At 44.1% G+C, this 26,851-nt stretch overlaps 1 protein-coding gene across 1 annotated transcript; it reads left to right on the forward strand.

The window, feature by feature from the left end:
- Nucleotides 1-18,626: 18,626 nt before the first annotated feature.
- Nucleotides 18,627-26,651, forward strand: LOC131591775 (tubulin alpha-3 chain-like). Its single transcript, XM_058862818.1, has 4 exons — nucleotides 18,627-18,662; nucleotides 22,448-22,691; nucleotides 24,156-24,304; nucleotides 25,319-26,651. The coding sequence occupies exons 1-4, from the start codon at nucleotides 18,660-18,662 to the stop codon at nucleotides 26,300-26,302; spliced, it is 1,380 nt and encodes a 459-aa protein (XP_058718801.1). The 5' UTR covers nucleotides 18,627-18,659; the 3' UTR covers nucleotides 26,303-26,651.
- The last annotated feature ends 200 nt before the right edge of the window (nucleotides 26,652-26,851 follow it).

Raw genomic sequence — 26,851 nt, forward strand, 5'->3', positions numbered from 1 at the left:
ACAAGAAAATCATAGGAAAATCCAAAGAAAATCCAAAGAAAATCATAAGAAAATAATAAAATCAAAAGAAAATCGAAAGAAAATCGAAAGAAAATCCAAATAAAATCATAAGAAAATCCAAATAAAATCATAAGAAAATCATAAGAAAATCGAAAGAAAATCCAAATAAAATCATAAGAAAATCCAAATAAAATCATAAGAAAATCATAAGAAAATCGAAAGAAAATCCAAAGAAAATCCAAATAAAATCCAAAGAAAATAATAAGAAAATCCAAAGAAAATCGAAAGAAAATCATAAGAAAATCGAAAGAAAATCCAAAGAAAATCAGATTTGTTGATGGGAAGGAGTTAGGAAATGCCATGAAGGAAGGTTGAGGAATCTGGAGAGTATCCAAGGAGGAAAGAGAAAGGAAATAAATGTTGGAACAGAAATCCCCCCAGGAAATCAGCGTCCTACAGAGACTGGACGGGGAGATAAGGAATTTTCACGGAGTTTTTATGGACCAAAGTGAAACTCTCTGGATGATTTAACAAACCCTGACCCTTCCAAATTAACTTTACCTGACTTTTCCTCATTCCCAATCAGCCTCTCAAGGGTTCCATGAGAATATTTAGGTTTTTGGACGTTTCCAGACGCTTCAGTGGGATTCAGACATCCCCAATTGAGCCCCTTCCCCTGTGATCCCTATTTTGAGCATTCCCTGGGGACAGAGGAATTCCAAGTGCCCACAAACCCTGGGAGCCAAGGAGGACCTTGCTTTAAATCCAGACAACTATTTTGAGTTCTTGTGGGAACTGAGCTTGATCCAATAAATATCAGGAGTTATCACACGAGAACCCACAGGAAAACACACACTGAGTGCCGACAGACACAAATTCCCTTTTTAGCTCCCATTTAAAATGATCCAAAAGGCAGAATTTTTCCAGTTCTGTAGAAGCCATAAAATTCAGTGGGATCGAGGTGGGGGGAAGTCAAATCCCATTTTTTTCTGCCAGTTTCAGTGGTGGGAACACTCCAAATAAACTGATTTCTGCTAAAAGTTATCCTGGTAACTCCAGGATGAGACTGGATAAAGATTGGAAAAGAAGATACAAAAAAAAGTCAATAAATTTGTCAGATAAAGCTGAAAACCCCAAAAGCTTTGGAGTGAAGGAAAAAGGAGCCTCACAAAAATCAACCTCGTCCTGTTTAGGGTCAAAATCTTTGTTGGGAGCAGCACCTGGAGCAGAGGGAGCCTCGTTCTTGGGGAAATTCACCTCGCTATAAAAAGCTGCTCTGCATTGCTGAGGGGGATTAGCAGAAAAAAGAAACGGGGCCAGGGGTAGATTTTGGCCAGGAGAACAGTCTGGGAATCCTGGAGGAAAAAAAAAATGGGAGCTGAAAGGAGCAAAAAATAATCAGAAGAGAGCAGGGAGGCAGGAAATGGCTGCAGGGTGGAGCTGGGGATTGAAATGTCGCTGCAATTTACCGGGAAAAATGGAAGAGAACCAGGCCTGGGTGGTGAAGCAGCACCGAATGACTTCATTTTTTAAATATTTAAACATTACAAGGAGCTGAAGGTGCAGTTTGCTCTGACAAAAGAGTTTGTTTAATGTTTTTTTTACTTTCTGAGGCGCTCTAAAGGTCAAACAAGCGGCTTTGGAGCGCCAGGGTTGGGGCCAGCAGCGGTGACCTGGGCTCAGGTGACGCCCCAAGAGAGCTCCTGTGCTCAACAGCCTCTGTTTAAATTCATTTCAAGCACTTTCCTTGTGTTTAGATAAGATAAATTCTTCTTTTCAAGCTGTTTTAACCTTGAACTTGGAGATTCCTGGATTTCCTTCTCCTGCAGCGTTTCTGTTGAAGTTTGGGGAAGGTGTTGGGAGTTGTGTCTGAGCTAAACCTGCACTCACACAGCCACAAAAATCAAACCAAAATTCATTTTTCTCAGCCCTCCCTACCCCCTCTGTGTGTGTTTGGATAATTCCTGATTTTCCTGTGACCTTCCTCTCGTCAGGAAAATTAACCCACAAACACCAAAGCTTTATTTCCAAAAAGGAGACAGTAAAAATCCTTTTATTTAAATAAATGGAGAGGCCATGGGGCATTTTGGATTAATTTTCCTTCCTGATGGGAAAGCAAGAGAGGAAAATCAGCTCTGCAATCATTTGGTTCGAGACCTGGATGGATTTTGCAGCTTGAGATCCCTTTTTTTTTTTTCTCCTTAACCTAGACATGGTGGAAGCGATCAGGTTTCACTCAAATTCTCCTTGTGGGGATGAAAATCTTGGATTTTTTATTTTTTTTTTTTTTTTTTTTTTGGTTGTTTGCCCATGGAGGTTTTGGAGTCAGGAGAAGGAACAAAGGGGGAAAAAAATAAAAATAAAAGAGCTTGAAACTCAGACAAAACAAGAGTGAAAAGAAAATCCAGGAAAATGCTGCAGACGAGGAACTGCTGCCTCCAGGGAGAATTTTATGGAGCCTGGCAGGGAAAAGCAGCTCAGAGGCCAAAGCAAAAAACACGAGGAAAAAAAAAAGAGTTCAGAGCCTCTCATCTCTTTCCATGGCAGAAATATAAATACACCTGAAGTTTGTTTGCAAGTTTGAATCAGAGAGTAATAAAGAAGTTTTATGAAAGCCTTACAGTAATTTCCAGTTCTTACAACAAACAAACCAACCACCCACCCACCAAAGAAATCTCCCAGTGCAAGGGGAGAAAAAAAGCAGATTATTTTTTTTTTATAAGAGAGGAGAAAGTCTGCTAGACATGGCCACAGGAAAACCATCATTAAATCTCCCTCAGCTCAACCAGTGGTTCCTCACGTTCAGGAGAACATTCCTGGACAGTGAGCAGGAAAATTAAATCTGTCTGTTGGAAAGATTATTCACAAATACACAAAGAAAATGGATTTAAGTTGCAGAACAAGCTCAGAGCTGCCCTCCTGACGTGGATGAGTGACGGTGCAAGAGGCTCGCCTCGAGGTGATAATCATTAAAAAAAATTTAAATCAATCATCTAAAAACCCCAGGGGGGTCTTAGGGGTTCAGCAAAATCCAGGGAATTCAGCGATATCCAGGGAATTCAGCGATATCCAGGGAATTCAGCAATATCCAGGGAATTCAGCGATCCTGCTGCCAGGATCACAGTGCAAAGTCCCATGGATCAAACAGCAAGGTCGTTTGTGAAGTAATCTGAGTGCAAGTCATTAATTAATTAATTAGTTAATGCTTCCAAGTGCTCTGGGTAATGTTTTTCAAGCAGTTCAGAATAAAAAGGTTTGGGGTTGGGAGGGATCTTAAAAAAATTCCTCCAATTCCATGGGCAGGGACACTTTCCTCCATCCCAGGGGAATCCAAGCCCTGTCCAGCCTGGCCTTGGACATTCCAGGGATCCTGAGACAGCCACAGGAGGAGTTTAAAGGACTCATGAACACAACTGGAATGAAAACCAATCACTCCTAGGTGTGAAACCCCTCAGATTCACTGGAAAAACTTTGTATGTAGAACTTAAACTTGGATTGAAAACCTCTTTAAAGCTCAGTTTAAAGCGAGCCAAGCTCTGGCGCTGATCCCTCTCCCGGAGCCAGACACGGAGCGGTTCCAAAGTCTGAAAACCTTTCTGGGTGTGTGGGATGGAAATAATTTTAATTACACTTTTATGCAATCGACTTTTGTGGTCTCTCTGATGCTGTTGGGATCAACAAATTCAGGGCTCTCACCAACCACCCAGACAAACTTTTGCTCAGGAGCTGAGGAACGCTCCCAGCCCACCCACGTGCTCAGAGCCCGGAGCATCCTGGACACCTTCACCTGCTTCCCGGTTTTTTTCCCTTCCCCAGGTGACCCTGGAGCTGTAAAGGTTCATTTGCAGCCAGTGGGGATATTTAAGAATATTTAAGGATATTTAAAACCAAGGTGGAGAGGGTTTGGAGAGAGCTGGGCTTGTGGAGGTGTCCCTGCCCATGGGAAGAGGTGGAATGAGTTGAGCTTTAAGGTCCTTAAAATCCTTTGGGATTTTCCAACCTGAATCTTTGTGTGATTCCATAAATATTAATTCAGTGCAGGAAAAGAGGAAAACAAAAAAAACCACCTTGAAGTATTAAGGAATTATTTTCTTTCAGCCTTGCTGGGTTTGACTCGGTAAAAACGAAATCAATCCCAATTATTGGAAATATTAAATCTTTGACTCAAAGTAGGAATGAAATTCCAACGCTGTGGTTGGAAAGGAAAAGCTCTGATTCCCAATCCAGTGGTGACATCTAGAGGGAAAGGAAGGGAATGAAAAAGGAATTTTTGTAGAGCTCTGGAGTCCTTCAGTTCATCCCTTGGAAGGAGAAAGTGCTCCAGGAATAAAACCAGAGGGAAAAGGGAGAAGCCTGAGCCTCTTCCCAAAGCTCCTGGGAGGTCTCTGCCTTCCCAGGGAGCTCCTGGTTCCATCAGCGGGATGCAAACCTCGGAACCTCTGGAAAAATGCCCAGGAAAAGGAATCCAGTCCAAACCTTTCCGATGAAACCTCACACCCCACACTCAAGGATGGATCTCCAGCAGGTTTTTTGGGGGTTTTAAAGCTTTTCTTTCCCTCTGTGAAGGAAATGTTCCACCTCAGAGACATCAAAGCCCATCGTAGCTCCACAGGAATCCAGCCTGGTGCTGTTTATCCTTGGAATTGCCTGCAGGAAAACTCGGGCTGGAGCTGCTCCTCCACCTCCACTCGAGGTGGAGCCCACCTGGATTTGCAATTCCAAAGAGATTTTTGGCTCCACGCCTTTGTTTTGTTGTTTAGTCTGGATTTTCTTTGGCTTCACCAAAATAAAAGGGAGCAGAGAACCACCAGAAGTGGTGCTTGGATGATTTGTAAATGTTTAAATTTATAAAAATTAAAAATGTGGTTTATCTTTTCATAGCATAAATCTTTCATTTTGAGAACTCCTTGACAAGCACAAGGTGCTGCTGAAGGAGATAAAAATAAATCCCCTTGTCCACCTGGGATCCATCCAAATAATTGGAGTTTTTTTTGTCCCCACTCTTAAAATTACTGGGAGAGCCTCACCTCACTTGAATTTCTGGGCACACTTCAAAGGAACCCAAAATTAAATTGCTGTGATCGAGCCTTGCCTTCCTGTCCAGTCCCAGCTGCAGCTGAAGGTTTGGGCAGATAATTAATAATAATTAATTCCAATTAAGGCAGCACCTTTAATGAGGTGTTTCCCTCCTCTCCAGGATGTGGGAAGTGTGGGAGCAGCGCAATCCGAGAGATTTTTCCTGGAATTCCAGGTGTGGAGAAACCCTGGAATTATTTTTATCTCTCATAGCAAAGGGTTGAAGTTCCCCAGCTGAACCAACCAAGGGATTTTAATTGAAATTAAAATAATAAGGAATGGATTTAGATATGTAAATATTCCTAAAACTGCAGCTGCTTTCCAGGAAATTTGTATAAAAATATGGGAATAGAAAAGCTTAAACTTAATGATTATTTAATTACTGACCATTTCTTCCCAGTCCTGGTATCCCAATAATTTCTGGGAATAATTCATTCTTATTTCCATATATTATTGTTTTATTTCTGCTTTCCTTTCTTGGGCATTTTGAAAATTTCCTTTAATTTTTGTGGTTTGATGCTCTCCAAATCCCAAATTTCCTGCTGTTCCCTCAGGTGACAGCAGAGAGGTAGAAATGAAAAAGTGTAAAATTCCCACAGGAAAAGAAAATGAGGGAAAAAGGAAAAAAAAAAATCCAGAAAATGCAAAAAATTATGGAAATCAAATAGGGGTGAAATTTTCCCAAATATCCAGAGGGAAAATCTTTATAAATCAGCCAAAATGGGAACCTGGCAATCAAATTTCCTGGCACTTGAAATGAATCCGTTGTACAAAGCAGTTTAGGGAAAAATCATGGAATATTCTGGTAAAATCAGGGAATTTACTGGGAATTTTGCCATCAGTTCCACTGAATTTGCTTTTATATCTTAGCTCTGTTTAAAAATATTTATTATTTTTTTGGGGGCTGGAAAAATTCCATCAAATAAAGAAACACAAATCAGGAAATGAAACAGCGACAGCAATTTCTGAGTACAAAAAAAAGTCTGTAAAATTGAGTGGTTCCAGAGTTATCATTTGAAAATCTAAACTCTGTTTTTTTTACCAAGATTCCTCCCTCATTCCTGAATTTCCAGTCCCTGGATCCCAAATTTATTCCCACAAACAGCACCATCCACTAGAACTGGCAAGAGATCCCTTTTCCATCATTATCATCTCATATTTTATTTATATATAATATTTTACATAATATGTATATATAATATTTTATATAATATTTTATATATTTTATATAATATTTAATATAATTTATTTACATATAATTTATTTATTTCTACATTTTATGTAGAAATAAATCCATATTTGAAATTATTACCCCCAAGTCTCCAGCAAAGACGAGCCCTTATTGAGGAATTCATTTCTAAAATTAAACCAGGTAAAGACTGAGGAAATCTTTATTTTCAGGCAATAAAAAAAAAATCCCTATTCAGCTTATCCTGAATATTTAAAAAAATATATTGGTGAAACAAATCCCCTGGTATTAAAGAGCAAAATTAAAAAATAAGATCACCCTCCTGAGGACATGAGGAAAATCAAGAGGAATTTTAGCATTTCTCTTGTCCTGGTGTTAAAGAAATTCCTCCTGGGAAGGGAAGTGTGGCGGATTTATTATTTCATAGGAAATTTTAGAGCTGGGAATTCACTTTGGATTTCTGGGAAATGGTCATTTCCTCCCATCCTGTTCCCCAAAACTCAATCCAGAAGGAGAAGGAACATTTGGAAATCCTCTAGGTTGGGTTTAACTCGGCAGAACTTTGGGGAGACAAAATAAAAACCCCAAGGAAATGAAGGAAAAATTCCGAATCCAACTCCAATTAAAGCCTTGGGGTGATGTGGGAAATTCAATTGTTTTTTTTTATTAACAATTACTGCAGCTCCTCACAAGGAAAACAGGGAAAAATCTTCCCTGGGATTTTTATTTCCCTGGATTAAAAACCCCTCAAGGGCTCATCCTCATCCCCAAGGGCCATTTTTCCATTTATTTTTTTTATTTTTACACCCTAAATTCGTCCTCTTTTGGAGGTTTCCCATTCTGCAAAGCATTAAATTGAAAATATTAATTAAAGCAGCACAAACAATTGGATGTTGAGGATAATGATTGGTGAGGGAAGATAATAATTTGTTAAGTGTAGCTCCACTTCTGCTTTACAAGACAATAACGAGCAGTCCATCATCAGCATAAACTAATTAAAAGCCTGGTGTTAAGATAATTAACATTTACACCGAGGGAAAACCATTCCTGCTGCTGCTGAGTGCTTTAAAAATCAGATTTTACAGATTTGGGGTTTTTTCTCTTGTTTTTAGCTCATCTTTCCGATGAGAAAATTCAATTTTTTCCAGCATTTCCAAGCACTGAAGAGATTCCACAGACAATTCCTGTTATCCAAAGGATCTGAAATTATCCTTCATGTTATAAATAACTCTGTAGTTGGTGGCTTTTGCTATTCTAGATTAGCTTTTGCAAATTATTAATTATTAATAATTAATAATGTAGTTGTTTGGAATCACTTTTAACTGGTTTTGATATAATTTGTCAGCTTTTGTAAGTAATGCCCTAGGCAGCTGTAGCTCATAGATTTATATTATATATATATGTATATTTATACATAAATACATATATAAATAAATATACATATTTAATATTAAGAATAAATAATACAAATATATAAATACATAAATATATATAAATATATAAAATATATAAATATGTATTTATATATAAATATATATTTAGATATAAATATATATATAAATGTATAAATATATATAAATATATATAAAATGGATAAATACATAAAAATATATAAATACACAAATATATAAATATATAAGTATACAAATATATATAAAATATATAAATATATATATGTTATATACACTACATTTTAGTGTAATAAACAGATTATCATTTAAGCTTTTGCAAAATATTAAAATAATTTTACATTATAATGTTAACTTTTGCAGAAACAGCTGATGCTTTTACTTTTATAACTAAAAATAGTAAAAATAACTCAGATAAGTTTGTAGAAATAACTAAACCTGTTTATATAATTAAATAACATTAAACCCCACACAAATAACATTAAAAAATTAATTTTTCCTGCCATTTACCCTTTGACTATCAATAACTCCCCTTTTGTTGCTAGAAAAAAATAACATACACATGTAAAATAAAATACAGAAAAAAATACATAAAAAACCATACACAACTCCCAAAAAATCAAATTGATGATTATACAAGTCAAACCTCAATAAAAGTTTAAATCTATATAAACTTCATCAATATATATTTAATCAATGCAATTAAAAAGTATATTAATAAATTGTTATAATAAACCAAAGTGCAGCTACAGCTCTGCACCCAGCACTAGAAAAAGTCCTTTTTTATCCCTTCTTACACTGTTAAAATTTGAAAAACTATAATTTTTCACATTCAGCTTGGTTTATTAATTTATGTTAATTAACATTTCCCACATCCTAATAATAAAAAAAAAAAAAAAATCCAGGAATTATTTCCAGAGCTGCTCACACCTGGAGGAAAACATCAGGTACCGGAGAGGTAAAATCAGGATTTTGTTCCATTTTACAGGATTTTAATAAATCCTGGCACTCAAAATGTAGGGAAAGAGAAAAATGACCTGAAAATGTTTTACTGAACAGGAAAATAAAACCAGCACAAAAATTCCAGCCAAATCCACTCAATTTTATGGATAATTTCTTCCCAGTTAAAGGAATATTGTGGAATTCTTGCCCAAGGAACAAGAGTCACAAGTGGGGTTTAAATATTTAAAAATTCTTTTTTTTTTTTCTTTTTGTAATCAATTATTCCATTCAATTTTATGGATAATTTCTTCCCAGTTAAAGGAATATTGTGGAATTCTTGCCCAAGGAACATGGGACACAAGTTGGGTTCAAATATTTAAAAATTCTTATTTTTTTTTCTTTTTATAATCAATTATTCCACTCAGATTTATGGATAATTTCTTCTCAGCTAAAGGAATATTGTGGAATTCTTGCCCAAGGAACAAGAGACACAAGCGGGGTTTAAATTTTTAAAAATTCTTATTTTTTTTTAATTTTTGTAATGAATGATTCCACTCAGTTTTATGGATAATTTCTTCCCAGTTAAAGGAATATTGTGGAATTCTTACCCAAGGAACAAAGGACACAAGTGGGGTTTTAGCCCCTAGAAATTATTATTTGATTTTTCTATTTTTGTAATAAATTATTTCACTCAATTTTATGGATAATTTCTTCCCAGCCATGTTCCAGTTGCTGGAATATTGTGGAATTCTTGTGCCAAGAAGGAACAAAGGATACAAGTGGGGTTTAAACACTTAAAAACTCTTATTTGACCTTTTTTTTAAAAAAAATAAATAAATTTATGATTCCCAAAGTATCAATAGTATTTTTCAATAATTTCAGGCTAAAATATGGATTCATAATTTGGGATACTTTGGTCTCCTGGGAATTGGTTGGAGCCTCTGGAAGAACAACTGCTTGCAGTGATTCCTCACACTCCACAAGTGCTTTTTGGGGAAAAAAAAAACAAAACAAAAAACCACAGAAAATTGGAAACTTTGGACATTTTCTGCAAATTTGAAGCTTCCAATTATTCTCAGCTGCAGCATTTTAATCGCCACCTTCTACAGGAGAGGAAAACTCTGGAGTTTGGGTGAACTTTGATGTGATAATGGCAAGGAAAAGGGGTTGTTTGTACTATGGTGAGGCTCTCAGCAGCCCTGGAAAATCTGCTGGAAAAGAGCTTTAATCCCAGCCAAGATCAAGAGCAAACAAACATTCCAAACATAATTAAGGAGAAGAAAGGCAAGAAAAGCATCAGCATCAAAAGCACTTGGCCCTGGCAGTGGTGTTGGGTCAGTGGCCAACAAACAACAGCTTTTAATGGGATAAATGTGGCAAGGGAATAAATCAAAGCAAATTGAATTTATTGCAGCTTGTGCAGGTGATCAGGGATGATTTTTAAGACTCTGACTCTTGAGATGCCTCATTAAAGCCCCAATTTGAATGAACAACAAATTCCTTGCTGCTGCTCCAGAAATAAAATTGTCCCTGACAAAATTCCTGCATGGAATGGATGGGTTTGGTTTCACATTAAACTTCACGAGTTGACACCAACAAATTCTGCTTTTCTCCCTTCTTTGTGCCTGCAAAGTGAATCCAGCAATGCCACAGGAAAGGTGGAAGGGTAAATTTGACTTTTTTAAAAAATCAAAGCAACTCCCCAGTGAGGCTGAAGGGTTTGGGGACCCCACCTTGGGCAGCAGCTCAAGGGTGAGAAATTGGGAATAAACCCAACCCAAAGCTCTGAGTTCTTCTCCTGCTCCTTTGGCAGCCTCGGGGTTATCCCAGAAGGAGCTGCCTGGCCTGGCTCTCTCAGCCCTGAGCATCTTTTTCACCTTCCATCCTCTTGTGACCTTCATAAAAACGCTTTTCATCCAAAATCAGCCAATTAATTGGGATTAATCTCCTTGGAGTTGATGTTTCTGGGTGTTAAAGAGAACTGCTGGCTCTGGAGAGAGATAAAAATCAACTTTCCAAGCTCCAGGCTTCCCCCAGCTGGAAGGAGCTGCTCCAGAGCCATTCTCCAGGAAAAATGAATTCTCCAGGAAAAAGTGGCTGGGGCAGGAGAGAGGACTCAGCTTTATTTCCATGGGTTCCCTCAGAAAGCTTCACCTGGATTCACCTCCAGATTAGAGAAACTGGGAAGCTGGGAGCAAGATTAGAGAGCAAACAAACAAATCTCAAGATAAATGGTGTTTTATCTGTCCCAGATAAAAGCTTTTGTCTTTTTTTTTTGTTATCTCCTTGCAGCTAGAGTTGAGGGTGGGGGAAAGATTCAGAGAAAAACACTCAGCCACTTGTTGTGCTGCTAGATTCCAGGGAAAATTCTGGAAAAAGAGGGAACATCTCCTTGGGAAAATAATTTTTTATTTTTCCTTCTCTGGGCACACCCTGCAGCTTCCTCTGCAATTATCTCTCGCTTTTAAGCCTGATGCAAGAGCAGGTGCATAGCCAGGGGGGAAAAATGAATAAAAAAAAGATAAATAGAAAATGAGAAGATGTGAAAAGCACCCTCAGCTCAAACATTCCCTGTTCATAACTGGGTGAAGTCACCGTCTCCAGCACCGTCTCCTCCCTTTTTAGACACCACAAACAAGAGGCTGCTACAAATTCCCAGTGCCTTCCCCGCCTCCCTCTCTTTTGGGAGCACCAGGAATCCTCCAGCAGCACCACAGGAGTGCAATTTGATGCTTTAAAAATACCCCACTGAAACAGCAGATTCCAGAGCGCTGGGGAATGCTGCAGCCCCGAGAATTGGAGGCTAATAAAGGGAATTACCTCGCCCTCCAACACTGCTGGGTGGATTTAGGGAATCCAGAGGCTCCCCGAGCTCTGGTTGTGCCTGCACTGAGATTTCAACAACCTCAGGCTGCCCAAATCCAGGGTCAGGAGACAAAAACTCCTTCATGGATGTGGCAAAGGAGCAGGGACTGAGGTCACTTGCTGTACATTTATTGAATGTATTTATGGTTTAGCAGGGACTTTAAGTTTGCTTAAATCCCAGTCAGACCCTTGAACATAAAACACAGATTTTGCACATTTGGCTGAAGTTTAAAATCCAACTGCTTCCAGATTTTTGTATTTTTTTAAATTCAAACAAACAAACAAACAACCCCTCTGTCACTCTGTCCTAGTTTGCCACTGCCCCAACAGCTGCAAGGATTAAAGAATTTAAATTCTGTTATTGGTTGGGGAAGCAAACAGCTCAAATGATGCCAGTTGGGATTTGGGAGATCCCATCTGGATACTGGGAACAGCTCTGGGTTTCCCAGTACAAGGAACAGCAACTGGAGCAAAAAGATGCCCAGGATTAATAAAGGGACTGAGAGCAGGGGGCTTGGCCTGGGACAGGTAAAAAAGGGTTCAGGGAAGGTAAAAAAAGGGATTCAGAGAAGGTAAAAAAGGGATTCTTCAGGGAAAGGTGAAAAAAAGGGATTCAAGTGCTGTCTACACAATCTAAAAAGGAGATAAAACCTGAAAAAGACCCTTCCACATGCACAAGCTTCAGCATGGAAAATTTCCAGGGAATACAAGGAAAATTCTCCCCCAGTGAGTGGGATCAAGCAGTGAGAGGTAAGGAAATCCCTGTCCTTGGAGGTTTTTAGAGCTCACCCAGCCCATGCCAAGCTGACCTAGATTTGAAGTTGGGCTGGAGATCTCCCAGTTACATTTTTCATTATTCCAAACAAGCCTCAAGCAGCAGCATCTTGAGCTGCTCTGCATCACCAGAGCTGAGTTGGCATCACCCTGAGTGTCCAGCTGTATCTGCATTAATTCCTATCTTGTTTGATCCCAATTTGCTTGGCCTCTCCCACACAAACGAGCCTCACCCAGGAATGCTCCACCATCCCAAACCACCAAAGCCTTCAATTAGGCTCTGCTTTTCAAGGTGTGCTAATTAGGGAGCTCCAGTTTGATTTTTCAAGAGCACATGGCTATGAAAACATTTCTTTTTCAAAGCCTGTTAAACCCTTCAGCCTCCCCAGAACTCAATGCTTGCAAAACCCCAAGCTCATCAATGTTTACTTTGCTTTTATCGCCTAATTAAGAACATCCACTCCAGCCCCTGGGGAATTTTTCCAGGTTTCAAAACACGGGGCTGCTCCACTCACCTTCCTTGCTCTCATTTCCATGGAAAAATGAAGCTGGAGGAAAAGCAGGAGCATCTCTCGCCCCTCCTAGCCAAGGTGGGATGCAAAATTTGATCCCTGATCATATCCAGGAATAAATTTCCGTACAAGCACAGCATTTGCAGGTAGAAACTCCCTGTGCTGAGGTAACTAAAGCCACTTTTGTCAGATAGAAGAGGTTTCCACATCACCTACACGCTTGGAAAAGTAATTTCCTAACCTTGAGGGCAACAGAAAACCCAAACCTCTGCTGATCTGTAAAATCTGTTTAAATCCTAAACATTTTGGGTAACGTTTTGGGGTCAACACAAATAAAAGGAACTGAACTTCAAGGTAAATTATTTCATAAGCTTCTTTCAGGGTGTTACCTTGGGAAAAATCTCTCAAGTTCCATATCTCAAAGTGACAGTAACAGACATCTCACACAGGGGTTTAAAAAAATCAGAATAAAGGCGGAGCTGGTGCTGAGGTGGATTTTATGCCCAGGAGAGGGAGATGATCCAGAGCCTGGCACAGGGTGCCCAGAGGAGCCGTGGCTGCTCCTGGGATCCCTGGAAGTGTCCAAGGCCAGGCTGCGGCAGCCGGGGACAGTGGGAAATGTCACTGCCCATGGCACTGGATGATCCTAAAGGATCATTCCAACCCTTTAAAGTTCCGTGAAAGGAGAAGCTACAAACCCCCTCCTCATCAGAGGACAGGCAGGCAAAGCTTTTACAGCCTGAGGAAAGCAGCGTCCGTCTCATGAGGCAGAAAGGTAAAGGATTCTCCCACAGCCCGAAGGAGAGGAATTCCCTTGAGGAGATGGAAAGGGAAGGAATTTCCTTGGAAAACCCCCTCATAGCCGGCCGGGAGTTCCCTTCACGAGGCACTAAGGAAGCGAAAGGGACCCTCCCTCACACAGGAGAGCGGCGGGATCTCCTCTGAGGACACACAAGCCCCGCGGGTCACCCTCAGCCCCTCACGAGGGGAACGCGGGGGGATCGCGACTCCTACCGGCTGCAGGAGGCGGCCACACCGGGGGTGCCGCTCGCCGGGGGCGAACCGCTGGCCCTGCCCCGTCGCCGCCCAGGGGGTTTCTGACCCAGGGGCTCTGCCTCCATGGGGATGGGGACCGGGGCTGGAAGTGGAAGCGGCGGCAGCGACGCCTCAGCCCGGGGAGAAATGGCGGCAGCGGCGGCGGTTTGAAAATGGCGGCGGTGGCGGCGGTGGCCAATCAGGAGCCGCGGGGGCGTGGCCAGAGGGCGGCGCGGGCTGTGAGGGACGCGGAGGGCGCAGCGCCCCCTGGCGGAGCGCGCTGTGGGAACGCGCGGGGAAACTGAGGCACAGGGAGGGCGTCTCCCTCAGCATCTTGATATTCCAGGGAATTCTTGAGGCTGGAAGAGACCTCGGAGACCATCGAGTCCAACCTATGGCCGAGCACCGCTTTGTCACTGAGCGCCACGTCCAGATATTCCTTAAACATCTCCAGGGATGGTGAGAGCACTGCCCTGAGCAGCCCCTTCCGATGTTTAATCCCCTTTTCCATGAAGGAATTTTCTCGGTATCCACCCAGAGATATCCCTCTCCTCCTGTCTCTGTTCCCTGGGAGCAGAGCCCGAATCCCCGGCTGTCCTCTCCTGGCAGGGAGTTGTGCAGAGCCAGAAATTCCCCCTGATCCCTCTTTTCTCCAGGCTCAGCCCTTTCCCAGCTCCCTCAGCTTTTCCTTCTTCTCCAGCCCCTTCCCAGCTCCATTCCCTGGATTCCCTGGACACTCCCCAGCCCCTCAAGGTCCTTCCCAAGCTGAGGAGCTCAGAAATGACCCCAAGATTCCCGGTGGCCTCCTGCCCACATCTGGGGATGTCCAGCCGCTCTCACCAGAATTCCCAGGGCCTTTCCCAACTTTCCAGCCCCTCTATCCCATGATGGAACATTCCATGGTGTGGTCAAAGAGTAGAACCTTGGTCTTGTTGAAATTCCGATCCATCCATTCCCACTTCCATCTGGGATCGCTGGGAGGGAATGGCTGGAGCTGTGTCAGGTGGGGTTAGGCTGGATTTTAGGAAAAGGTTTATCCTGAGAAGGGGATCAACAGCTTCTCCCAGTCCGAAAGAGGTAGAAAAATCAGCAAAAGTTTGGAGGAGAAACAGCTCCTTCCTAAAAAAAAAAAAGGAAAAATTACACTTTAGAAATCAGCTCAAATCCCAAATATTTACCTCAGTCATCTCTCTGTTTGACAGAGCTGGGAAAAAGGAGCTGCTTAGGCCAGACGGAGCAGCAAATTCCCAAATCCTGCCTGGAAAAGCCGTCAGTTCCTCCCATCCCACAGCAGGATCAAGTGGTGCTTCCAGCAAGACTCCGGGTGAAGTTTTGGATACTCTCAGGTGAGGGAATTATCTGGAAAATCCATCCCACTTGGCTGAGGTTTGGATTTTCCTCCATTTCAGCTTTTTCCCTGTGAAGGGATGAGGAGGACATGGGGTTTGTCCCCTCATGGGGTGACAGCTCCAAACATCCCTATAACATGGGGTGATTTTTCCCTGCTTATAAAGTGGGAATATCTCCTCTGGAATGTGAATCTGCCTTTGGATCAGACAGATTTGGCAAAAAAAAATCTATTTTTAACAGCTGTGATGCCCCTGGAACAGCCTTTTACACTCGGTCAGGCTCATCAGCTCAACTTCTGGGCAGCACTTGGATGAAATTCTTTGAAAGTCATGAAATTCTTTTTGAAACCCATTTAAAAAACCCCAACATGTGCACAAATCAGGAAAAAATTCAGCAAAAAATTGGCAAAAAAAACCAGAAAAAATTTGGTCAAAATCAGCAAAGTATCAGCAAAAAATCAGCAAAAAAACCAGGAAAAAAATCAGGAAAAAACCTCGGCAAAAATCAGTGCAAAAATCAGCAAAAAATGAGGAAAAAATTGGCCAAAAATCATCAAAACCTGGCAAAATATTGGGGAAAAATCAGTGCAAAAATCAGAAAAAAAATCAGCAAACATCAGCAAAAATCAGCAAAAAATTGGCAAAAAAACCCAGTGCAAAAATCAACAAAAATTCATAAAAATATCAGCCAAAAATCACCAAAAATGAGGAAAACCCAGCAAAATATCAGGAAAAAATTGGTGCAAAATTCAGCAGAAAAAGCAAAAATCAGCAGGAATATTGGCAAAAAAAATCAGCAAAACGCAGCAAAATACTGGGAGGAAATCAGTGCAAAAATCAGAAAAAAAAAATCAGCAAGCATCAACAAAAATCAGCAAAAAATTCGCAAAAAACAAGTGCAAAAATAAGAAAAAAAAAAATCAGAAAAATCAGCAAACCCCAGCAAAATATTGGGAAAAAATCAGCAAAAAATCAGCAAAAATATCAGCAAAATCAGGAAAAATCAGCAAATAATTGGCAAAAAAACCCAGTGCAAAAATCAGAAAAAAAAATAAAAATCAGGAAAATCAGGAAAATCAGCAGAGAATCAGTAAAAATCAGAAAACCCAGCAAAATATTGGAAAAAAGCAGCAAAAAATCAGCAAAAACAAATCAGAAAAAAACCCAGCAAAACCCAGCAAAATATTGGGAAAAAACCAGCAAAAAATCAGCAAAAAAAAATCAAAATCAGCAAAAAATTGGCAAAAAACCAGTGCATAAATGAGTAAAAAAAAAAAAATCAGAAAAATCAGCAAAAAATCAGAAAAACCCAGCAAAATACTGGAAAAAAATAAGCAAAAAAAATCAGCAAAACCAGCAAAAATCAGCAAAAAATTGGCAAAGAAACAGTGCAAAAATCAGCAAAAAATCAGCAAAATCAGAAAGAAATCAGCCAAAAATCATCAAAACCCAGCAAAACATTGGGGGAAAAAAATCAGCAAAAAAATCAGCAAAAGAATCAGCAAAAGAAATGAATTTCCAAAGGGTTGGTTGGATCAAAAAGTGGATTTCCCTTGGGAAATGGAGATGGAAAAACGGGATTAGGCTGAAATAGAAATGGAAGATCCCTGGGATTGTTCTGGCACAGAATTCACTCGAAAAACCAACAAATGCCTTGGTGGGGGGAAGAGAGTGTGTGGAAAATTCCCAGAATTTCCACAAAAAAAAAAAAATTGGGAATAATGAGAGGTTGAAAAGTGATTTTAGGGAAATTCACCCATGAAACTGAGCAGATTTTAACAGGTGAACAATTAAATCTGGAATTAGAGAGTTTGGAAGTGCCTAAATCCCAGTTTTTTCAGCTCAACCGACCAGGCCAACACAGGGAAAAATCCCTGGAGTGAAGGGAATTTTTTCCTCCTTCAATTTTTGCCTCCAAACCAAACAAAATTCCCAAAAAATGACCGTTAAATTAAATATTTTCATCTTCCCAGGGCTGAAATCTTTTGATTTTGAAGCAAATTGAAGTGGCCAAGCAGCACCTCCTGAGTTCCTCAGCTCCTGGTGAGTCTGGGCCTGCCCAAAATCCACCTCTGTGGGAAGAGGGAGGAGGGATTTGGGATATTTGGGATGGAGGAGTGGGAAGGAGGCAGCAGCTGTGAGCTCTGGCTATAAAAAGTCCTCTGGGGAGGGGGTGGTCTCGGCTTGATTCCGTTCTAAATCCAGCCTGGAGCTGAAATCCCGGGAAGTTTCTCTCTGCCACCACCAATTCCCTCTTTTCCTTCCCATTTCCCCCCCAAAAACCCCAAAATTTTGGGTTTGGGGTTGCCCAAAAAGACATTATTTAGTGATGAAAGCACTGAAATTCCTCATTTTATCCAGGAAAGTTGAAATCCAAGCAGGTTCTCTTTGCCACCTCCAGCTCCAGCAATTCCCTCTTTTCCTTCTCATTTCCCATGGAAAAAAAAAAAACCAAAATTTTGGATTTGGTGTTGCCCAAAGGGTGATTTAGTGAATAAACCGCTAAAATCAGGAAAGGTTTGGGATACATCCAAGGATAAAAATTCCCCAAATCTTCACATTCCTCCTCCGAACTCTCTCCGAATTCCTCTTCTCAGGGATCAAATCCCATCCTCCCACATTCCCTGCTCCAAATCCAACCAAATCCCTGGATTTGCTCCAGTTTACCGGTGTGGGTTTTATACTGGGAAGCCCAAACCGGACCCAGGAAGAAAAGAAGATCCCAAAAATGCTGAACAGAGGGAAAGATTCCTTCTCCTGATCCCATTTGGGATATCCTTGTCTCCCCCAATCCTGGAGAACCTGCTGGGATTGTGGACCAATCAAAGAAAATTTGGGAATTTTTAATGGGAGATGAAGAGGGAAAGAAGGGAATTAGGAAAAAAAGTCTGGAAAATCCCATGGGAATGGGGTCAAAATTGCTTCCCAATCCTCAGCAGGAGGGAAAAAAATGAATCCTTAAGGAATCCAGAGGAGCTGAGCCTCCACCTGAGCATCCCAGAGGTGCAAATCCCAGCAGATTCCCATGAAATCATGGATAAAATGGTGGGGGAAAGACCAAAAATGCAGGATTTTGTCTAAAAATTAACAAAATTAAGAATATCAGCTGCAGTACCGTGAAAAATGATAAAGGCGGATTATTCCCGCTGGATAAAGTGAATTATGTGGAAACACACAAAACTTTTCCAGCTTTTCCTCCTTTCTTTTAATTCTTTTTAACCAACCCCACACTTAAAAAAAAAAATCAACTTTTATCCCCCTTTAAAATAATTTTAAAAAAGCAAAAAAAACTCCCATTATGCCGCCTTTAATCGGGGAAATCCTGCAAGCTGGGCGGGATTAGATCCCGATTTTTTTTTTTTTTTTTGGGATGGAAGGAAAAGGAGCTCTGCTCCTTTAAGCTTGGAGAAACTTTAAATTCAGGTGGAGTCAGGATTTCCTGGGCTATAAAGTTGCAGGGAGAGGCAGAGGCAGCAGCTGCTTTGCTCAGATCTTACTCAGCCTCACCATGGTAAGAGCGTTAAATTTCCAATATTTCCCACTTTTTTTTTTTATTATTATTTTAAATTTTTTTTTAAATTTTATTTTATTTTTTTCCCCCCCCTCCCAAATTTTCAGAGCTCAAAAATTCCCTCTCTTCCTCCCTCTTTTCCTCCCAGGGATTTGAATTTCCAGCAGCTCGGTTGGAATCGCTCGTTACCTTCTGGGTTATTGATTCGGGGTTTGCTCCTTATAAGGGAAAAATGAGGGATGTGCTTGGAATTCTTGGAGTGGCCTCTTGGGGCTTTTCCCTTCGGAGTTTGCAGCTCCTGAGGTGGGGTCTGGAGACTTGGAAAGTTCTTGAAAAGTTGGGATTTTAAATTTTTTAAACTTTTTTTTTTTTTTGCTCTGTGTGTGTGTAGCACCAGCATATTTTTCCTCGACTCCCAATTCATAAATTATGGATAAAAATTGAATTTTTTTAATTCCTTTCCCCCAAATTTTCACCTTCCCGATGTGCCGCAACGAGCACAACCTTTAGGGATGTAATTTTTTTTTTTTTCCATAGGAATGAGCTGCCATGTTGCCTTTGTCTGCTCTAAACCCTTGGGATTAGAAATTAAATGGATAAAAAATTCCCCCTTTCCCATGGAGTTTTTTTTTTCTCCATGGAATTCCCTGCTCCGGAATGTTTGCAGCTGGAAAACTGAATTTAAAAAAAAAAAAAAATAAAAAATAATCTGAAATCCTGATTATTCCTCAAACTTTTTGGGAAAGAGGATCCCAACTGGCACTTTTTTTTTTTTTTTTAATTTTTTTTTTTTTTGGTGGATGCAAAGGAGCAACTTGGAAAAATCCGGTTGCAAATGGGAGAAAACTTCAAAGCGGCTCCCAGGGATTTGGCTTTGAACTTTTCCCTTTAATCTGCGGATTTCTGGTCTGGCCTGGCTAGAAAAGTGTTAAATATTTACGTGGTGGGATATTTCCCAGTGGGAAAAATCAGCTGGACAACAATAGGCTGCCTATAGCCAGAGTCTGGAAAAGGCATTTCTGCTGGATGCAAATATTGGGAAGATCCCAAAAAAACCCCCAAAACCTCTGGAATATTTTAGAGGAGGGGAAAACCTCTGATAAACCGCTGCGATTTTTCCCTTCCAGCAGCTCCTGGTTTTTACATTTCGTTTTTGCTTGCCTTTGTTCTCGCTCCCTGAGCGAGGTTCCAGCGAATTCCGGCGCTCCCGGTGCAGCAGGTGCTGGCAGCGGGGATTTGGGAGCGGAGCAGCTGTCCCGGGAAGCGCTGGGAAGCTCGGGGAGCTGGGATGGGGAATGATTGGAACCACGCTGCCGAGAGGGCTGGGCTGGCATTGCCCGCATAGCGACTCGGCAGCTGGGCCAGAGGGAGCGGATCCCGGTGATCCCTGATCCCGCTGATCCCTGATCCCGGTAATCCCTGATCCCAGCAGCAGGGAATCCCAGTAATCCCTGATCCCGACAGTCCCTGATCCCAGCAGGAGGGAATCCTGGTAATCCCTGATCCTGGTAATCCCTGATCCCAGCAGGAATGGGATCCCGACAGTCCCTGATCCCAGCAGGAGCGGATCCCAGCCATCCCTGATCCCGGTAATCCCTGATCCCGACAGTCCCTGATCCCAGCAGGAGGGGATCCCGATGGTCCTTCATTCTGACAATCCCTGATCCCAGCAGGAATGGGATCCCAGCAGCTCCTTATCCTGACAATCCTTGATCCCAACAATCCCTGATCCCAGCAACTTCTTATCCCACCAATTCCCTGATCCCAATAATCCCTGGTCCCAACGGCTCCCAATCCCAACAATCCCTGATCCCAGCAGCTCCTGATCCCGACAATCCCTGATCCCAGCGGCTCCTAATCCCAACAATCCCTGATCCCAGCAGCTCCCAATCCCGACAATCCCTGATCCCAGCAGCTCCTGATCCCGACAATCCCTGATCCCAGCAGCTCCTGATCCCGACAATCCCTGATCCCAGCGGCTCCTAATCCCGACAATCCCTGATCCCAGCAGCTCCTGATCCTGACAGTCCCTGATCCCAGCAACTCCCGATCCTGACAATCCCTGATCCCAGCAGCTCCCGATCCCGACAATCCCTGATCCCAGCAACTCCTGATCCTGACAATCCCTGATCCCAGCGGCTCCTGATCCCAACAATCCCTGATCCCAGCAGCTCCTGATCCCAACAATCCCTGATCCCAGCAGCTCCTGATCCCAACAATCCCTGATCCCAGCAGCTCCTGATCCCAACAATCCCTGATCCCAGCAGCTCCTGATCCTGACAATCCATGATCCCAGCAGCTCCCGATCCTGACAATCCCTGATCCCAGCAGCTCCGCAGCTCCCAATCCCGACAATCCCTGATCCCAGCAGCTACCGATCCTGACAGTCCCTGTTCCCAGCAGCTCCCGATCCTGACAGTCCCTGATCCCAGCAGCTCCCGATCCCGACAATCCCTGATCCCAGCAGCTCCCCATCCCAACAATCCCTGATCCCAGCAGCTCCTGATCCCAACAATCCCTGATCCCAGCAGCCTCCCCACCCCGCAGAGCTGGGGCTCGGCCCCGCCAGGGATTTGGGGCTGTTTCGGCAGCTCTGGGTTGGTGTCCCAGGAACGATCCCGTCCTGGTGGCCTCTGGAGCTGCTTGAGGGATGGGAAAATCGGCCCATCCGTGCTTGGGGAATGAGATGGAGAAGTTTCATGGGATCATTTCCCTGCCACGAGCGGTTGGTGCCCTGGGATGTCCAGCTGGAATCTTCTGGAGACTCCTGGGCACTTTGGGTGCTCGTGGGCTTCCCTGGAAATTTGGGATCCGCTGTTCCCACCGCCCCTCTCTAAGCCGGGCTTATCTGTGGAGACCCAGCTTGGTGAGGCGGGACCTGAGCCCAACTTCCCATGGATGTCCCAGATAATGGGATCAGCTGCATTGTCCTTTCCAGGTGGGATCAGCTGCCTTTCCCAGGGATCCCTTGGGAAGCAGCTCTGCCCTGTGCCAGGCACGGCAATAATTGGGATTCTGGGCTTGGGATCCGGGCCAGGAGGCTCTGCCCTGGCTTTGATCTTGGCGTGGTGGAAGCAGCAGGTGCCAATTCCCCAGGGAAGCGCCACCAGCAAAAATGCCCCAGGAACCTCCAGGAGACGCCGGTCCCTGCGGAGCTTCCCTGGAATCCCAGGCTGCTGGAGATGACCTGGATAAATCCGGGCTTGGAGCCGCTCCTGGGACTCAGCCTGGCCTTGCTCTGCCATGGGGTGATCCCTGTTTTCTCTGGCCTCTTTCCTGCTGGGACTCCAGCTTGGCTCAGGTTTTCCAAGCTTGGCTTCTCCCTGAGCTTTTTTTTCCGGGATCAAGAGCCTGGAGCTGCTGGGATGTCCCGTTGGGATTGGAGCTGCCCCAGCTTGGAGCCAGCAGCTCCTTCCTTCCTCCTTCCCTGCCCTGGGAGAGCCTTTCCCAGGAATGCTGTGTCCAGCACAGCAGATCCCGGGTTGATCCCAGGTTGATCCCGGGTTGATCCCGGGTTGATCCCGGCTCCAGCTCCCACAATGGGCGGATGCCGCCTGTTTCCCTCATCATCCCCAGGATGGCTCCAGGGAGAGCCATGGGGGCTGGAACTCCTGATCCTGATCCACAGGATGTGTCAAGTTCCCTGTTTCCCTTTTCCAGAGGGAGTGCATTTCCAGCTGAAGTTCCAACTGTGTAAAATCCCATTTCCCTTTTCCAGAGGGAGTGATTTCCATCTGGAATCCCAATCCCCAGGATGTGTAAATTTTCCTGTTTCCCTTTTCCAGAGGGAGTGCATTTCCATCCACATCGGGCAGGCCGGAGTGCAGATGGGCAATGCCTGCTGGGAGCTCTACTGCCTGGAGCACGGCATCCAGGCCGACGGGACCATTCCCGGCTCCAAGCAGGTGAAATCCATGGATCCCAACTCCGAGCAGGTGGATTCCTCCTTCGAGACCTTCTTCTGTGAGACAGCTTCTGGCAAACACGTGCCCCGGGCGGTGTTCATAGACCTGGAGCCCACTGTCATTGGTAAAACCCAGATTTTGCCCCTGAGCCGTCTTTATCCCTAATTCCCGACCCGTTTTCCGTGGGATCCCATTGCTCCCGCTCCTCTGCTGTGGTTAAACGTCCCCAGCCATCGGAAGCAGGCGGAATTCACGCTTCCAAAGGGACCTGGAGTGGCCAAACGCGGGGTTGTCGTTGAGTTGTTCCCTCCTTTTGGCACCTCCAGCGGGTGGAAAACGATCTGGGTTCGCCGGCCGTGGTGGTCCCGGCCTGAATTCCACCCTTCATGGGCAGATGTGGCACATCTGGTTCAGATGCTGCCCACAGAGAGGGGTGCCAGACATCCCGTGGCGTTCCTGGTGGGCCACCTTGACCTTGGAGATCTTTTCCAAGCTGATGGATTCCCAAAGATTCCCAAAGATTCCCAATTCCCTCGGGGATCTCCAGGTGTTTGTGGGACCTGCCTGTCCTGGTGGGCCACCTTGACCTTGGAGATCTTTTCCAACCTGATGGATTCCCAAAGATTCCCAATTCCCTAACCAGCTCCCTCAGGGATCTCCGGGTGTTTGTGGGACCTGCCTGTCCTGGTGGGCCACCTTGACCTTGGAGATCTTTTCCAACCTGGTGGATTCCTAAAGATTCCTGCTTTCCCTTCCAGCTCCCTCAGGGATCTCCGGGTGTTTCAATTTGAGGTGTCTTCCTAGAAAATAACAATTTATTTTTTTTTTGGAGGTGACTCTAAATCCAACCACCTGCTCCTGCCTTCCGGGCTTCTCCTCCTATCTTTCCATCTGGGATGTGACTCATTAGCTCTAATTAAAGGATTGCAGACTCTTGTTTGGGTTCTGCTTCATTTTCAGACACCTCATTGAGGTGTAAAGTGGAGAACTTGATGAGCGAGCCAGGAGATGACGGAATGTGTCAACTTCCCTGTTTCCCTTTTCCAGAGGGAGCGATTCCCAGCTGGAATCCCAATCCCCAGGATGTGTAAAATTCCCTGTTTCCCTTTTCCAGAGGGAGCACATTTCCAGCTGGAATCCTGATCCCTAGGATGTGTAAAATTCCCTGTTTCCCTTTTCCAGAGGGAGTGTTGGATTTTTTTTCCCTTTTCCAGAGGGATGGAGTGGATTTAAAAACCCTCTGGAGTGGGATCAGGTGGAAATGTCAGCACTGGAGGGGATTTGTCCCTGTCCCTTCCGTGCTGGAGAGGATGGAGAAGCTTCCAGACTTCTCCTCCAAGCTGCCTGTGGTAACCAATCCCACAAAAAACTCTGGAATTGTGCTGAATTAATGTTTAACTCATTAAACCAGATTAATTTAGGATTCCAGGACAGGTGCAGGGTGAAGATGCACTTCTGGTAGGACCTTACCTACGGGAATTTATCCCTCCCCCTCCCGTCATTCCCACAACCCTTCCCTAACCATGCCGTGCCATTCCATGGATTTTTCACCCTTCCTTGGGGTGTTTTGTTCTCCCTGATTTCTCAGATGAGATCAGGACCGGGACCTACCACGGGCTCTTCCACCCGGAGCAGCTCATCAGCGGCAAGGAGGACGCCGCCAACAACTACGCCCGCGGCCACTACACCATCGGCAAGGAGATCATCGACACTGTGCTCAGCAGGATCCGGAAAATGGTGAGGGGAAAACCCTTTGGGTTCAAACGACGCCGTTTTGGGTGTTTGGGAGTTTGGGGTAGACAAAAAAGACAAAAAGTCTTAAATGAGAAGCTGTGTTTTGGTGAGGTCCAAGGGTTGTTGCTGCTGTTGGGATCTGGGGATCGGGAGAACCCCTGGATTTGTGTGTTTGTCCTAAAAGGAGAGGATTGATGTTAAAACTGGGCTTAAGGTGCTCAGGGAGTGCTCCAGTTTGTGGTTTATTACTTGGGATAATTATTCCAGTCTTTAAATGGATAAATATCCATTATTGGGATATCCTTAAAAGGATAAATATCCATTACTGGGATATCTTTAAATGGATAAATATCCATTATTGGGATATCCTTAAATGGATAAATATCCATTATTGTGATGGTTATCCCAGTCTTTAAAAGGATAAATATCCATTATTGGGATATCTTTAAATGGATAAATATCCATTATTGGGATATCCTTAAATGGATAAATATCCATTATTGGGATAGTTATCCCAGTTCTTACAGGGATAAATATCCAATATTCTTGGGATAGTTGCTCCAGTCCTTAAATGGATAAATATCTAATATTCTTGGGATATAATAACTATATTCCAGTCCTGAAAGGGATAAATATCTGTTTTCTTGGGGTAATTATCCCAGTCCTTACAGGGATAAATATCCATTATTGGGATGGTTATCCTAGTCTTTAAATGAATACATTTATACATTATTTGGATATCCTTAAATGGATAAATATCCAATATTCTTGGGATAATTTTCTAGTCCTTGGGGTAAATATCCAATATTCTTGGGATGGTTATCCCAGTCTTTAAAAGCATAAATATCCATCTTCTTGGGATAATTATCCCAGTCCTTTTAGGGATAAATATCCATTATTGGGATGGTTATCCCAGTATTCTTGGGATAGTTATCCCAGTCCTGAAAGGGATCAATATCCAATATTCTTGGGATGGTTTTCCGGTCCTCGGGATAAATATCCGGTGTTTTGCTGCAGGCTGACCAGTGCAGTGGCCTCCAAGGCTTCCTGGTCTTCCACAGCTTCGGAGGAGGCACCGGCTCCGGCTTCACCTCGCTCCTCATGGAGCGGCTCTCCGTGGAGTACAGCAAGAAATCCAAGCTGGAATTCTCGGTCTACCCGGCCCCGCAGGTGTCCACGGCCGTGGTGGAGCCCTACAACTCCATCCTGACCACGCACACCACGCTGGAGCACTCGGACTGCTCCTTCATGGTGGACAACGAGGCCATCTACGACATCTGCCACCGCAACCTGGACATCGAGCGGCCCACCTACACCAACCTGAACCGCCTGATCGGGCAGATCGTGTCCTCGGTCACCGCCTCGCTGCGCTTCAACGGCGCCCTCAACGTGGACCTCATCGAGTTCCAGACCAACCTGGTGCCCTACCCGCGCATCCACTTCCCGCTCACCACCTACGCGCCCATCGTCTCGGCCGAGAAGGCCTACCACGAGCAGCTCTCCGTGCCGGAGATCACCAACGCCTGCTTCGAGTTCTCCAACCAGATGGTCAAGTGCGACCCTCGCCGCGGCAAGTACATGGCCTGCTGCCTGCTCTACCGCGGCGACGTCGTCCCCAAGGACGTCAACGCCGCCATCGCCGCCATCAAGACGCGCCGCTCCATCCAGTTCGTGGATTGGTGCCCCACCGGTTTCAAGGTGGGCATCAACTACCAGCCGCCCACCGTGGTGCCCGGCGGCGACCTGGCCAAGGTGCAGCGCGCCGTCTGCATGCTGAGCAACACCACGGCCATCGCCGAGGCCTGGGCCCGCCTGGACCACAAGTTCGACCTGATGTACGCCAAGCGCGCCTTCGTGCACTGGTACGTGGGGGAGGGCATGGAGGAGGGCGAGTTCTCCGAGGCCAGGGAGGACCTGGCGGCTCTGGAGAAGGATTACGAGGAGGTCGGAAGGGACTCGGGGGACGGAGAGGAGGAGGAGGGCGATGAGGATGAGTATTGACAAACTGCGGCCTGGTCTCCACCTGGGCTGGAATCCAAACTTCTGTCCCGACTTCCTGAGGGCCTGGAGGGTTCCGAAGGACCGGCCCGGACCTCGATGCCGCGTTTGATGTATGAAACCTCCCCTGCTTGCGTAGTTTGGGCTCGCAGAGCTGCTCTGTGGCCTGGGTGTCTTGAGCTTTATCCCGCTGCTGTTCCCTGGTGAGTCAGGCCTGACATCCCGCCTAGCCGGGAGATCCCGGCTCCTCATCCAGGGAATGTCGCGAGCCGCCTGCTTTGGCTGGAATGGCAAACTCTCGCTCTGGCTTTTTCTTGTAAAAGCACTTTGGAATTAGAAACGCACCTGTAAACTTCCGTGGCTTTTTGTATATGAATAAAAACGGGGGAGGGTGGGGGTGTGGTGGTTTTTTTTTTTTTGGCTTGGAATTCCTTGGATTCACCCAGGGTGGTTTGTTTTATTTTTTTTTTTTTTGGGAGGTTCCGGCTCGAAGATGTCCTGAGGGGAAGAGCAAATGCTGATCAGGGTGTGCTGATTAGAGAGTCATCAAGC

This window comes from Poecile atricapillus, chromosome W (genome assembly GCF_030490865.1).
Source record: "Poecile atricapillus isolate bPoeAtr1 chromosome W, bPoeAtr1.hap1, whole genome shotgun sequence".
Lineage (NCBI taxonomy): Eukaryota > Metazoa > Chordata > Aves > Passeriformes > Paridae > Poecile > Poecile atricapillus.